The 13983-nt window shown below is 40.5% G+C and overlaps 1 protein-coding gene across 2 annotated transcripts; it reads right to left on the minus strand.

The window, feature by feature from the left end:
* On the minus strand, positions 1 to 10542 carry LOC119792744 (leucine-rich repeat-containing protein 27-like). 2 transcript variants are annotated; one of them, XM_038299506.1, is made up of 10 exons: positions 10071 to 10542; positions 9866 to 9996; positions 8612 to 8670; positions 8037 to 8189; positions 7244 to 7430; positions 2247 to 2384; positions 2069 to 2129; positions 844 to 932; positions 290 to 410; positions 1 to 200 (listed from the first exon to the last, which is right to left on the minus strand). In XM_038299506.1, exons 1-10 carry the CDS (start codon positions 10245 to 10247, stop codon positions 90 to 92), a joined length of 1227 nt encoding a protein of 408 aa, XP_038155434.1. In that variant the 5' UTR covers positions 10248 to 10542; the 3' UTR covers positions 1 to 89. The 2 variants fall into 2 exon arrangements, with proteins under 2 accessions (XP_038155434.1, XP_038155435.1); XM_038299507.1 differs by lacking the exon at positions 2247 to 2384.
* Positions 10543 to 13983: the final 3441 nt, after the last annotated feature.

The raw sequence follows: 13983 nt of genomic DNA on the forward strand, positions 1-13983 counted from the left end.
TTTTGGCCATTAATGATGGAACAGTTTATTAAAGTAATTTCCAGTGTCTTTAAATGCCTAAAACTCAAGCATGGAGTAAGTGATCCCAGTCACTTGAACAGGATGTTGGGCCAGCTGTTTGGGCTGTAGATGGTGAAAGGCTTTTTAAAATATCTTCCCATGTTTTTCCTTTCAAGACGTAGTTGTTGTAACTTCCTGATCTGTTGGTCAGGCAGAGGTAAAAAATTAGATCAATGAAATCTGAATTCAGTACAGATGGTTTCTGCGGATCATAGCTCTGGGTGCTAACCTCTTCCACATCCTCCTCTGTAACAGCTCTCTGCTGGGTCATAGTGCTTCTGGGATTCATGCGTTTCTCTGGCATCCTCTTGACCGGAGTAAAGATTTTCTGCTCCGGCTTCCAAGCAGATCTAAAGTTGACAAACAGATCAAAATGAGTCAAAGGACAGGGTATTTGAATGTTTCTGAGATAATACAGTATAATGATGAACAGCAAAATGCTGAGAAGTATTTTATGAGTAAAAACAGAGCACCAGCTGGGAAATCTAACTCTATGTACTGTTTTTAAAGAGAAATTCTGGTTTACAAAAAACAAAACAAAACAGAAAACTTAAATTTGAGGTGTGCACAGCCTCTTTTTGTCCACCAGATGTCTCTGCCATTTTAACCAATGCAAACCTCTTTTCTGTGGGTCCTTGCATCCCAGACCATGCGCTGCATAATTATTAACATAATGACACAGCATTATGGCTTACTAATACTAACCATCATGCCTAGTTCCTATTCAAACATTAACCCAGGTACAGGATCTTGGGGACAGGATTATTTTTTTCTTGACTCTACCTGTCCTGTTGCACCTCTGCAGTCAAGCGAAACACCTGCTCCTGTGAAGGTCCTGTGCTGCCCTCTAGATGACGTTTGGAATATGTTTCCTGTAATAGATAGATTGTATTGTCTGAATTTGGATTGCAGAGCTTCCATGTATAAAGGAGCCACTTTATGGTTGGAAAACCTAAAGAAAAGCTGCAAACCAAAGATGTGGACAGAGAGCAGCAACACAATTGACTCATGCTGGGATATAATCCAACTTTATTTCTGCTGTTATAGTGATAATTTCCACAGATTTTGACGAGCTCAGTTTAAATATTCTGCATATAAAAGGGTTAACTTATAATTAGCTGATGGCCAAGTCACTGAAAACAATCAACTTAAATTTTACTTTTTATCTTTACCTTCTTACAGACTTCTTGTTTTTGATTTTTTTTGTGACATTTACATGTTTCAATTTGTCAATCATATTTTAGTATCACACCTGAGTAAATACAGAGTGTATTCCTAAGTAATAAGAGTTCAAGACCTTCTTTTAAAACCTTAAATAAGCTGTGAACAAATACACTATTTTGAAAGGCTGTGTTTAGGTTTAAGAGCCAAAACCAGCTCCTATTGTTCAGACATTCAGACAATCACAGAGCCTGGAGTTTGACATCTATCAGTCAACAAAGAAATGCAAAGCCATTTTAAATTAGGTTGATTTAACTAGTATTTAATAAGAATACCTTTTTTTTCTAAAATGGAAGAAAGGATCTCCTGTAGCTGTCTGTATTACAGCCACTATGGAGATGACTGCAACTGACAATGCTGTTGTTTAAATACTCATCCAAGGCTGGACTTTGACAGGTAGCATGATCTTAAACAATTCGTTCATGTTTGAAAATCCTCCAATAGTGGGGAGTGTTGGCCTAGTGGTTAGAGCTGTGCGCTTGTGCTCTGAGAAGGTTGCGGGTATCCGGTTCGATGCCCACAGGCTCCACTCTGGGTTCCTGAGCAAAATGCTTAACCCCACACTGCTGATGATAAAATTCAAAAGATATAGAAATCTATGTCGGAGAATACTGGAGAATCTAATCTAATCGTGTAATCTAAGTAGTGTTCTAATCAGTAGGGGCCTAGATATCTCCACAGGTTCTAGTAAACTCGCAGCATCACAAGTATCCAAAACAGAAGATGGAGGGATAGTGCCCCCTGGTGGTAGACAGGTGAAAGTAGATTTTCTGGATCTCACACATACCTGAACCTTTCTTTGTCTTCCTCTTATTTTGGCTTGTTTACAGCACTTTTCATGAGCGTCCCTGCAACAACAACAAAAGAAAATGTCCTCTATCTAAATCAGATTCTTAATGTAAAACTAAGAGCATGAAGTCTAAAGTGAGTAAAATTTGAGCAAACAGAAGGTGACATCAGCACACTTTTTCTCCTTCACCAACGGAGCCTGTTTCTTTCTCAGCTCTCTCTGTGCAGCTTCTCCTCTCTGTTCTGACCTGCGGTACTGAGAGCCACACTGATAAAGCTCAGGAAATATGCCAACCTTCGTAGATGAACCTTTCCTAAAAAAAAAAAACAATAAAAAGAAACAAGACAAAACAAAAGCTGAATGTATTGTTACATCACTGCTCAGAGATGATAGCTTTGGAAAATAGTTATTTCTGCTCCCTCCTGTGGAGAATGTCATAGAAAAGAAATGGTTATCTAGCTCCTTCCTCAAGTAAGTCCTTCAGAATTACAGTTCTCTGCTGTGACAACAGATCCAGCTGCTCCTCGCTGTGACTGCATAAAAATAACACAAGCAATGTGTTAGAAATACCTAGAAAGTAGAAAAGACTTCTCTCTCTTTGCTATGAGGACAGCCATGCTAAACACAGAGGTGGAACAAGATGTCTCCTGGTTGACCAGATTTTCTGCTGGCATCAATTCTGGGGATATGGCCCCCATTCCAGCCATATAATCTTCTTTTTAAGACCTAAATAAAGTAAGAAGATGAATTACGACACCATGCAGCTTCTCTCATTAGTACATTATGTTCAACATTTTATCCAGATTTGACCCGTTTACAAATTTTCTTATATTTAATTTTGACCTTCTGACAGTCCTATTAGTTGTGTATGAAAATTGATAAGACATAATAAAAAAAGAAGCAAAGGATCATTTGTGCTGCTTGACAAGTTTTTATATTAGATGCCATTCATGACTTCACTGGGATTCCCTGCTGAGGCTTAAACCACTACACCACAGAGGGACTGAATGTTAAGGCAATAAGCACATCAATCTTTTAGTTGTCAGTTTCATACATGTGAAAATTAATTTGGGAAAATGACAAGCGCCTCCTTAAGTTATGTTTTCCATTTACAGAATTGATTAGGAAATATGTATCTAGGCTATTGATGCTTTTAGTGGATCCATTATTATTTGCTGACTCAATTAATCTGTGACTGACCTCACAGCCTCTCTCTATTTAGCTTGATTACCTACATATGAGGCCTGCTTCACATAAGCTGAATTTTAAAAAGTCCAGAAAAAGAGATAAAGTTGGGCTCAACCTATCGTGAGCAGTGCAGCCTGACTTTAACTGTTTTACAAAGCCAGGCTCAATAGTTGCAGTCACGTCCAGCCAGGTGTAAGTAATCCAGCTAAATGAAGATCTAATAAGTAGCTAAAAAACACATTTCCTAGCCTCTTCTCTAGCTGAAATTATCATATTTTAGAGAATGACTTGTCATTTTTCACAGATAAACAACTACTAACCTAAAAATCAATAGAAAAAGCCAATATGGTGGCGTGCAGATCTTACAGGTGGTACATTTAACTTTTTGTCATTGCTGTGGTGTAGCAGTCTTTGCCTTCATGCAGTACACCCCTTGGATTGAACACTGGGTACAAAGTGATCAAGCAATAAAAACTATATCAGACAGCAGATATGATTTAGAATTCACGGCAACTGAAAACTTGAACTCTAACTTAAACTAACGGAGACCTATTTTAGAAGGGATCCAGGGAGGAAGAGGTCTGGAGCCATAAAATGTGTTCAGATAATGTCATTCACAAATGTATATATTTGACAGGCCTAACCATAACTTACTATTAGCAGATTTCCTGCGTTTATTATAATTTGCATCTCTTGCGGTAAACAAAAAGACTATCCCAAAGATAAAAATGAGAATTGAAAACACGAAAAAATAGACACACAAAACACATGCAAAGAAAACAAATGCTGCCACTGAGAAATGCTACAATCACAGAAAATAGAGAGCGGCAAAATGGAAACGAGCTGCAAAGACACACAAAACACACAAAATTAATGTTTATGGACCAGACCCATAGCAACAATGTAAGCAGGATGCCCGGCCAGAGAACATTTGGTGGGAAGAAAGAAAAGCCAAGGTTCTTCTTCTATTGCTTTAATGACGGATTGCAACCTTAACATTTAGGTGCATACTGCTAACAAACTATAATATTTAAATAACTAATATCTATTTAATCCTATGATGATATATTTCTAAGATATTATATAACAGCATCCTGTGTTTCTTTAATCCCCTCTCCAGTTGTTCCAATTAAACCTTTAAGATTCCACTTTCTTCCTATCTGGCTTATCTTGTTCTATGTTCTACATATTCTGTTATTTTACAGACTAAACATTCATCAGTTTGACTTTAACTGAATATAAATAATGTTGTGTTTAACCCAGTATGATCAAATTTTATTCTAGTCAAAATATTCTTTTCTCTTCGCTTCTTTCTAGTCACATCCTTTACATTAATAGATTTCTGCACAATATAATATTTCCTTTCACTTTTATTTTTTTCCCTCCCATCTTGCCATTTTTTTCTTTTTTAATTATCTTCTTAGCTTCTCCTTTCCCATAAGGTACTTTTATAAAATCATTTGTCTGCTCATTCATTTCCATTTATACCTACATGACCAGGAACCCAGCAACATTTGACATTTATGTAAAGATTCTTTAATCTGTGTCAGTATTGTTTATTTATCTGCCACTGCTCTGCCACCACAGTAATGTGCTTTGTAAATAACTTCTATTAAGGTAAAATTCTATAATAAATTTAAGAATTCAAGGAATTCTAAGATTTATCTTGAAATGCTGTCAGTAAGGGATATTTTATAGTCTAAGGATCCTTGGTAGTCTTTAACAGCTACTAAAATGATTTTTGTTTAACGCGATGTTACTCCTTGATAAACCATAATAAAACAACTATGGAACAGCTGTTAGTAAAAAAAAAAAAAACTAAGTAAACCCCATGATCCAAATCCCTCCCTTTTCACTACTCTCTGTTCCTTCAGCTGCTTAAGAAGTGCAGATGTTTCTCTTCACCTAGGACAGATTGACTTGACCATTAAAAAAAATCTGAATTATTCTTTTTTTTTTATTTGGTTTAATACATTTTAGCTATTCTGTTGTAGATTTGCTGCTGTGTTCTGGCTTGTTGTCTGAGGAAGACCCAGTTTAAACTGTCAGATGGATTTCCTCCAGTTTGAATCTAAAAGGCTTTGCCATACGGAGGAGTTCATGGTCTAATCTGTAATGGCAAGATCCACATTGTGATGCCTGTGCAAAACGAGCCCAAATGATCAGCTGTCCACCACTGGGCCAACACTTGATGTGAGGTGTTTGTGTTGAAGTTCTTCTAATGGAGACAGCTAAAGTGAGAAAAACCTGTCCCTGTTTTTGTAATTTTACTGCTAAAAATAAATATTTATATCAAAATATAAAATATTTTGTAATTTATACTGTCAATGTAGAAACTATGTGCTCATTTAAAAATCTTGATGGAAAGTGGGATGATTTTAAACAGAGTGATCTCGATTAGTTGCATTAAAGGGTTAAGGAATGGCTTTGCATGTTTTGTAATTGTTAGGGTTCTGTTTGTGGGGTTTGTTTTTGTGTTTTCTTTTAGTCTCTCCCTCCACCTCCAGGTGGTGCCCTTTCCACGTTCTGGCTTGGAGGGTAGCTTCTGGGTTTTCTTCCTCCTCACCTGCGGCTTGTTGGGTCATTACCAGAGGAGTATAAGAGCAGTTTACTGTCAACACCTTGGCGCCAGTGCATTTGCCAGTATCGGGTAGTCTAGCCAAACTGAGATTAGCTGAGTCTAATTAATGCCTTGTCTCTCTGAGTCTAAGCTTTGCCTTTTGTCTCTTTGTTTTCCGGTAGGATACCCTTCTGATCCGCTGGATATGCCTGGTCCTTCTCCCCCCTTGGAGGGAAATATTCAAGTCACACTGAGTAAGGGAAAACCTTCACCAGATCTGTTCAAGCCTCCCTCTGGAAAACCCTGTGGCAGTCTGCTCCTCTGGACCCATCTCTAGTCTGCCTTGTCCGCCCTCCAACAAGTTCAACCATTTCTGGTCAATACCCCCACAAACAGGACCCAAGGATCAACCAGGAACACTGTTATGTGAGTCATTACAAACCATTAATCTGCCAAGTATCATTTTTCCTATGGACCATGAACTCATCTCTGTTACCTCCCCTCTAGAGGTTCCGGTTCACCAGACCGCTGGATTTCCCCCCGCTAAGAATCCCCACTAGATAGGTCTGAGTTTTTCCAGACGGATTTTTATCCCACAGAGAATCCCTTGTTTAATCGCTCCGAGTTTCCCTAGACCGCTGTATTCTCCCCTGCTGGGAATCCCCTTAGTTTGTCCCTCTGGGTTCAATGTTTGTCTCTCTGGTTGTATTCTCCAATGAACTGGTTAACTTTAACCCTGCCTCTGTGTGGTGTTCTGCATGTGGGCAAATTTTAGGACCCCATCATGACACTAATGTTATGATTTAGTACATTTTAGGTTATGATTATTTAGCTTGGTCAGTTATTCCAAAATTACCATTAACATTCTATAAATCAAAAACTGCTCCCTTACTCACCAGTCTTTGATGAACATTGACTAACTGTTACAAATTATCCAACAGATGTTAAATAAAGCAGAAGTTTGTGGAGATTTATTGATTGAATATAAATTAAGAGAACAAAAAGTTTTGATTATTGATTTGTGGATGATTTACAGGAGGCTTTATGTTTATCATAATCAAACGGCACGGCAGCTGGATCATCACAATGTTTCTGATTTTTTTTTGTCTCAAATGTCACATGCGGCTGTGATTTGTGGGGAAAAAACTTCACCAAACTGTTTAGATGAGTGCTTAGCTCAGGTATGGATGAAGGGCCAAAGGCCTCTGAAGAATCGAAAGACACTACTCACTCGGACCCTCAGTGGAACGCACAATTGAAGTATGCAAGGGCAGAAGTGCAGGTATTGGGACTGGGCCAGTGATGGCCACATTAGTGTGATTGTCCTAAATGGGACTTAAGTGTGGAAAGTAAACTATAAATGCTTTTGGATGTGACTTTATGCCAAATTACTTGATTCATCCCATTTCTAAACTTCTACCCACCTTTTATCTGCAGGAAGAAGTTGAGACTGTCGCTCACTGTTTGCTATCGATGCCATCTCTGCTTCTTCCAGCGCATTCAGCTTGTCTTTGAGCTCCCTGAACCTCTGCAGCCCGGCCTCGTCCGCTGACTCATCCTGGTCCTCCGCGCTGGACTCTGTCAGCTCTAACAGCTGGAGCTGCTCCTCAGCTGCCAAATAAACAAGAATGGCAGCTATGAGTGTATTCTTGGAGCAGACCATGCTGGCAATAACTCATTGATTTCTGGTGTAAACAGGGAGCAAAACTAAAAAATCTTGATGATTAAACAATGTGCAAATGAAGGCTCCAATTTAGGTAGACGATACTAGGCTGTCATTCTGACCCTTTAACAGTTAATAAGAACAGCTTTTCTGAAGACTGGAGCTCCGCCTCAATGAATAACCTTGTAAACTGGGAGAGAAATGATCCCATCAAGTCTGACTTTGCTCATTGTGCATCAGCTGCATCTCCTGTGGAGGGCTGTCTGGGGCTGCCGAGCTCAGTTACAGAGCGCTCCTGTTTAGAACCCACTGGTAATCGATCATTTTCCACCCTGCTAAAAATATTACAGAGCTGGAAGCTGGATAGTGAGAAGAAGGTGAAAAAAATTGGAGAGGGAGTGAGGCGAGCGGCACAAGCTGTCTCCAAGGGAACACAAGTCACGCTAGTGAAGTGGTACCAGGGCAGGGAGCTATTTTTGTTCCCAGCCGTCCTGTCTTTGACAAAGAGCAGATGGTTAGGGAGCATGAGCTGTGCTAAGGTGCCTTTGATTCACCTGGAAGACTCTTCCTCTCTGTAGCTTCTCTCTGGGCCAGAACGGTCCTCAGGTACTGCAAGATGCTGCGGCATCCCTGATGCAAAACCTCTTTAGGAGGAAAACGAATGGGGCAGTCCCTCAGGTTCAGGCCTCTCAGTGTAATCACTCTGCCTGCAAAGCAAACGAAGTAGGTATGAGCTCACACTGGTTTTAAATTCAAAAGCAGCAGAGAAGCAGCTCTGGCTCAGTGGGATGAGCAGTTTTACAATCCAAAAGTTGTGGATTAATTTCTAGCTTCCTCATGTGTTGATGTGCCCCTGTGCAATACACTTAGCTCCAAGTTCCCCACAGATCTGAGTACTGCTATATGATTGTGTGCAATTTGCTGAGTGCCACTGGATATAAAGAAAAAAACCTGATTGATCGGTTTTAAGAAAAAAAAGGAGGAACTTTTGAACCCCCTACTATGTGTTCATTAACTAAGATAAATCAGAAAGGAGCTTCATTTGAGACAGAAATAAAACAAAAGAGAAAATTTTGGTCTCAAGGATTGAAATACTGCTCATGATTTCATGTGAGCGAAATGAACTCACCCAGCTCTGCTGGAAGCTCTGAGATCGGATTGGCTTCAAGTACAAGATTTCTCAGAGACCTGCATGATCAGAATTACAGGTTAAGCATCATAAAGTAATCCCATATCCCTTTTTGGGACTTAATAAAGAAAATTAATGTGAATTATACTTTTAAGGAATCAGTAAAAAGGGTTTAGATTAAATATAAACGAAGATCAATGGACAAACCTTGTGTATAATGACGGCTAATTACTTTACTACAGGGACTTTCTAAAAATCATTAATGAAAGAAACCTATTCTGGACAGATTTTGTCATGAACTTGAAGGGTTTTCATCCTCTGGGGGGGATAAAGCTTTTCGGGCTTCATAGTTTCCAAAAATAATTACAAATATCCAAACCAATTGGCCTCTAAATTTACTTTTAATTAACACTTTTGGAAAACTTAGGCAGTTAGAAATGTTTGCACGACACTCAACAGAAGTTGTGTCCCTCTTCCACTTGCTTCACTTGGTCTGGCTCAACTCCGCACCATCACTTTTTAAACGCTCACATTTCTGCTTTTTTTTAGTTCTGCTCAGGACGTTCAGAGCTGGGAAGGATGGGAAGGAAATGGTGGGATTGAGAAGAGTATGGTGAAGTCTTATATGAACTGTTAAACAGTGTCTAAAAAGTTCATGGATTTAACTTATGGATGTAAGCTGTACTTTTTAAAGGGTGCATTGATTTAACAGCTGCAGTGAATAAAAAAAAAAAAAAAAAAGAGCTGGGCATACGTTTCTTAGCAAACTTTTCGTCAACTGCACACTTTTTAAATATAATATAGGTTATTTAATTGCTCTTACCTCTTGAACATATGAACATTGAGCACAGCAGACTGGTTTATGTTCGCCTACCTTATGTCTAGTTTTCTGTGTATTAGCAGCACTCTCCTAATGAAGCAATGCTATTTAAGCACAAAAATGCTTTGTTTTTAAAACATATAAATATAAGAAATATAACTGCAGATGTCTGGGGGACAGTCATTCGCCTACATGTTATGAATGCTGGCGTAGCATAAAGAATACATTATGAACAGTTTAGTTTGTGCCTTAAAGTCGTTGCCCATAGGAAGACGTTACTTGGATATAACGGAATACCTTCAGAACAGCTCCAAATGACACAAAACTCATATGGGTGAGTAGAACATGGTAAAATCAAGGGGCCAATGTAAAAAAAAAAAACAGCATTTCCTTTTAAACTACAGCTCTTATAGAGGAATGCTGTAGGCTCTGACCTGTGTGACCCTATGTCAGCTGGAAGGGATGTAATGAGGTTGTTTCTGAGGTTCAGCCACTGCAGCTGAGGCAAGCTGCAGAACATTGGTCCAGGAATGCTGGAAATCTGATTTCCCTCCAGACACAGATACTGAGGAGTAACAGGATTCCTGTTATTATAAAGAGGCGGTGTGAAGCAGAGGAATGCATCAGTAGCGGACTGACCGTAAGGAGGCTGTTTTTCAGCACCCAATCAGGAACACATGTGAGGTTGGATCTCCGCAGACAAAGCATCTCTGTGGAAGTGGGCTCGCTGTGTTTCCTCACTACGTTCAGCTCCTTGTTCCCGAAACTTTGCGGTGTTTCAACGGCCTCCTCAATGGAAGTCATTGAAGAGGTCATTCTGGATCAAACCGCGTTCAAACGCCTCATTTGTTGGTGACTTTTTTTTTTCTTTTCCCGTTAAAAGTTTGACGCAAGCTAACTGGATTTCACCTAGCTAGCATAAACTGTCGAGTTAGTAACTAAATAAATGTCGTATTTCTTCGCTTACCATTTCAGTCGCTGTACTCAAAAAGTCAATAAAAAAGATACCCAATCACCGGAAACCAGTCTTGCATATATTTTGAAAAAGTAAGCTAACTTTCGGGAGCTTCTCCCAAGAAGCTGTAACCATGGTAAAGGTGTAACCATGACAACGAGTTCAACAAAACAGCGCCTATGGCAAACTATGGAGGGCAAAAATGGCAATATTTAATGCATAGCTTGAATATTTTTGTTGTTGTTGCTTTTTTGGTAATTTAAGTTAAGCTATAATAACTGTTTTTATTCTTAAGTAATACAGTGGCGCTAAATAATAATTATTAATAGTAATAAAAGTATTAATATCTACTTTGAGTTAGGCATCATTAAATAGACTTAGACTTAGATTTTATTTGTCATTTGGTGTAAAACAAAAAGAAATTTCGTTTGGAACAGCTCTCTGGACAATTTAATCTTTTTTTAAAGTGCAGCCTTGAATGTTGGGAGCTGGAGAAATTCCACCTTTCTCCAGCAGAGTCCGCCGTGGATCCTCTGAGGGAGCCTCCTGCACAGCTGCAGCTCGTCAAGATCATCAGAGGATCCACTACTTAAGCTGTCTTCAGACCTTGCCTCAACGCCGCAGTGTTGTTCCAGTTGGTCAGCGCTTAAGCCTAGATCCTCAGAGTAATTCTATGACTCTTGAATCCAGCTTGGATTCTAACCCTTGTATCTGTTTTCCAGGAAACCTGTGCCTCCTCTGTGAAAGCTCAGGAAGAGCTAACCTGCCGAGCCGACCCTCAGAGCCAAACCTGAAGATTCACAGAGAACCTCCAAGCAGCTCCCGGACAAAAGGGTTTAAAAACCCCCAAAACCAAGGGGGTGGGTTAAAATTAAAAAGTGAACCGGGAAAGGGAAAACGACCCCTGCTGAAGAACTCTTTTCCAGAACCAACAAATGACCTCCCAAAAAATAACCTCAAAAAAACCCTCAAGGAAAATCAAATAAACCTTTAGGAAATCAAACCCTGTTTGGGAACACTAACTGAACGTCCCTCTACCCCCGACTCCGTGGGAAAAAAGAACCCCCGGGCCCCCCACCTGAAAACCCGTAAAATTTCTGTTGCTTGTCCATAAAAAAAACTGTTAAACTTTTTTAACCCCTTTGTCCGTCAGTGGTGTTTTTGCATTCTTGGGGCGCTTTTTTGTGAACCCATCATTACAAGAACACTGCAAAACCCCAAATTTTAAGGCCCCCCAGATCCCTCACCCTTCGACTGGAGGAAGGGAGGAGGCCCCCAAATTTTAGGGACAAAACCCAAAAACCCCCGTGAGTTATACCGTCTAGTTTTACACTCCCTAAAACCAAAACCCAAAAGAGCTTTGGGAAATTAAACAAAAAGCGCTAAAACTGAAACCCCAACCCCTTTCCGGGGCCCCTTCCACCCCCGAGGTCAAACCCGCAGTGGGCGTCCCTCAGAGTTCCGTCCTATCTCCCCAGAAAGATTTTTTTTGGTAACATGAAAGAAATTTCAAAGGGTTTTTTTTTTCAATGTCGGTTTTGGGTTTTTTCAGAAAACCCCCCCCGGGTGTTTTTTTCCCCGGATCCCAAAAAGATAACCTTTTCCCTTTTTCCGCAGTTAAACAGAAGACCTTTGAAAGGGCCCAAAGGGGAAATTTGCCGCTGAACCCATAGCTTAAAAATGTTTTTTCTAAATCTATTTCTTTTTTGAATTTACCCAAGGTTTTTCCCAACCCCAAAAAACTGACCAAACTATTGAATTTTAAGAGCTCTTTTTTTAACCTTTAAAAAGGGGAAAATCTTGGTGGCTGAATTATCCCCTTAACCCCCGGGTTAAAGCGGCAGCTTTCCCGGTTTGGAACCAAAACCCCCTTAAAGGGAAACCCTTTTTTAGGCATTAAACAAGCACATTAAAATGAGCTCGCAACCCCCCCGACGAAACCCCCAAACCCCGAAAAATTTAAATTTTCCCGCCTCTCCCCTTAGATTGGAAAAATAAATCCAAACCCGAAATTTGTTTTAAAGAAAGCAGGGGAAAACTTTTTTTCTTTCCCCCACAAAAAACGTGACGTTTGTTTTTTCCCTCCCACAGAGCACTGCCCTTTCCAAGGGCCCAAGTTTTCCCCGGGCCTAAAAGTTTTCCTGTTTTAGGCCCTCTTTATTCGGGCGAAAGGGAAATTTCCCAACCCCCTGCAGGGGGACACACCAAAGGCCCCACTTTCCCGAGGAGAGAAAAAAGGGCCTTTTTCCCCAAGCAAACTAAAAGGGATCTTCTTGGGGAGAGGGGGCAAAATTCATTGCTTTTCCCGCCCGGTAAATCAAAAGGGCCCGGGGCCCCCCCAGAGGAAACTGGGGGAATTTTGGGGGGGGGCCAAAAAAACCTAAAAAAATCCCCCTCGACGTTGCCCTTTCCTGCCAAAGCTTTTCCCGGCTAACCAAACCTTTCCTTCCTTCCCCTTTCTTCATCCCACTCAGGCTGTGAAAAAAACCCCAAACGATTTCTAACCTCGTCCCGCAAAATCCCCAAAATTTAAAAAACCCTTCCTCTGTTTTCAGCCTCTCATGTATTCCCCCCTATTGACGGAAAAAAAAACTCCATCAAGTTTTTCCCACCCCCAAACCCCAGCCCCTCGAGCTACTTTTTGTCAAGGGAACCACCAGAGACAAAACATTTTTTTTTTTTTTTTTTTCCCTCTGCAATTTTTTCCCCGCGGTTTCTCCGGTTTCGAATTGGGTTTTGGGGAAGCATAATCCCACATTAACTGGACTTTAACCCCACCTGGGAAACATGGCCATCTCAGGGCCGAGAACCCGCCCTTTGTTCTGGGTGCCCCCCCTTTGGGGGGGTTCCCTAGAGGTGGGGGGGAATTGGGCTCTCCTGCCCTTTTTCAGTTCCTTCTGAGTCCATTTATCTTGCCCCCCGGGTTTTCAGTAAGGTTTAAGGCGACCCCCCCTAAATCCACCAGACCAAAAAGATTGCGCCATTGAAAAATTTTACCTGGTGCCCCCTTTAGCTTTGCACAGACTGAAAAACATTTTCCCCAAACCCAGAGGGAAACTAAAAGGAAAAAAAAACATCAACGAATCATTAAACTTTCCGGTATAATTCGCCCTTCATCCAAAATTTCCCTTGGGGGGGGGCCGGATTCCCTTTTTCGTAGGGGGGAAGGAGGGTTCCCCCGAGAAACCCTGTATTTAACCCATTTGAGGGGTTTTTTTAAAAAAATTACTATTAAAAAAAAATATCCACTGCCCCCCCCTTTCCTTTTGCTTTTGAACCCGTACAGGGGGCTACTTTTTTTTTCCAAACTGGTCTACAAACGGGATTATCCTCCCCCTTAAAAACCCCTGAAAGGCGCCCAATGGAAAAACTGCCTTTAAAAAACCCTTGGGGCCCAAATTTTGAAAAATCTAAATTTATTCCCCTTTTGGGGTAACTAACGCTCCCCCCACTTTCCCCGGGCCCCCGAAAAAATGTTCTCAGACTTTCTCAATGGGTTTGTTTTTGGTACATTGAAGACATACCATCCTTACTTTTTTCCAAAAAAATCCCCAGAACCGAAACCCTTCCACCCTTTCTTTACCGAAAACTCTTGGA

The sequence above is a fragment of the Cyprinodon tularosa genome, unplaced genomic scaffold (genome assembly GCF_016077235.1).
Source record: "Cyprinodon tularosa strain WSP-4 unplaced genomic scaffold, ASM1607723v1 ctg43, whole genome shotgun sequence".
Taxonomy (NCBI): domain Eukaryota; kingdom Metazoa; phylum Chordata; class Actinopteri; order Cyprinodontiformes; family Cyprinodontidae; genus Cyprinodon; species Cyprinodon tularosa.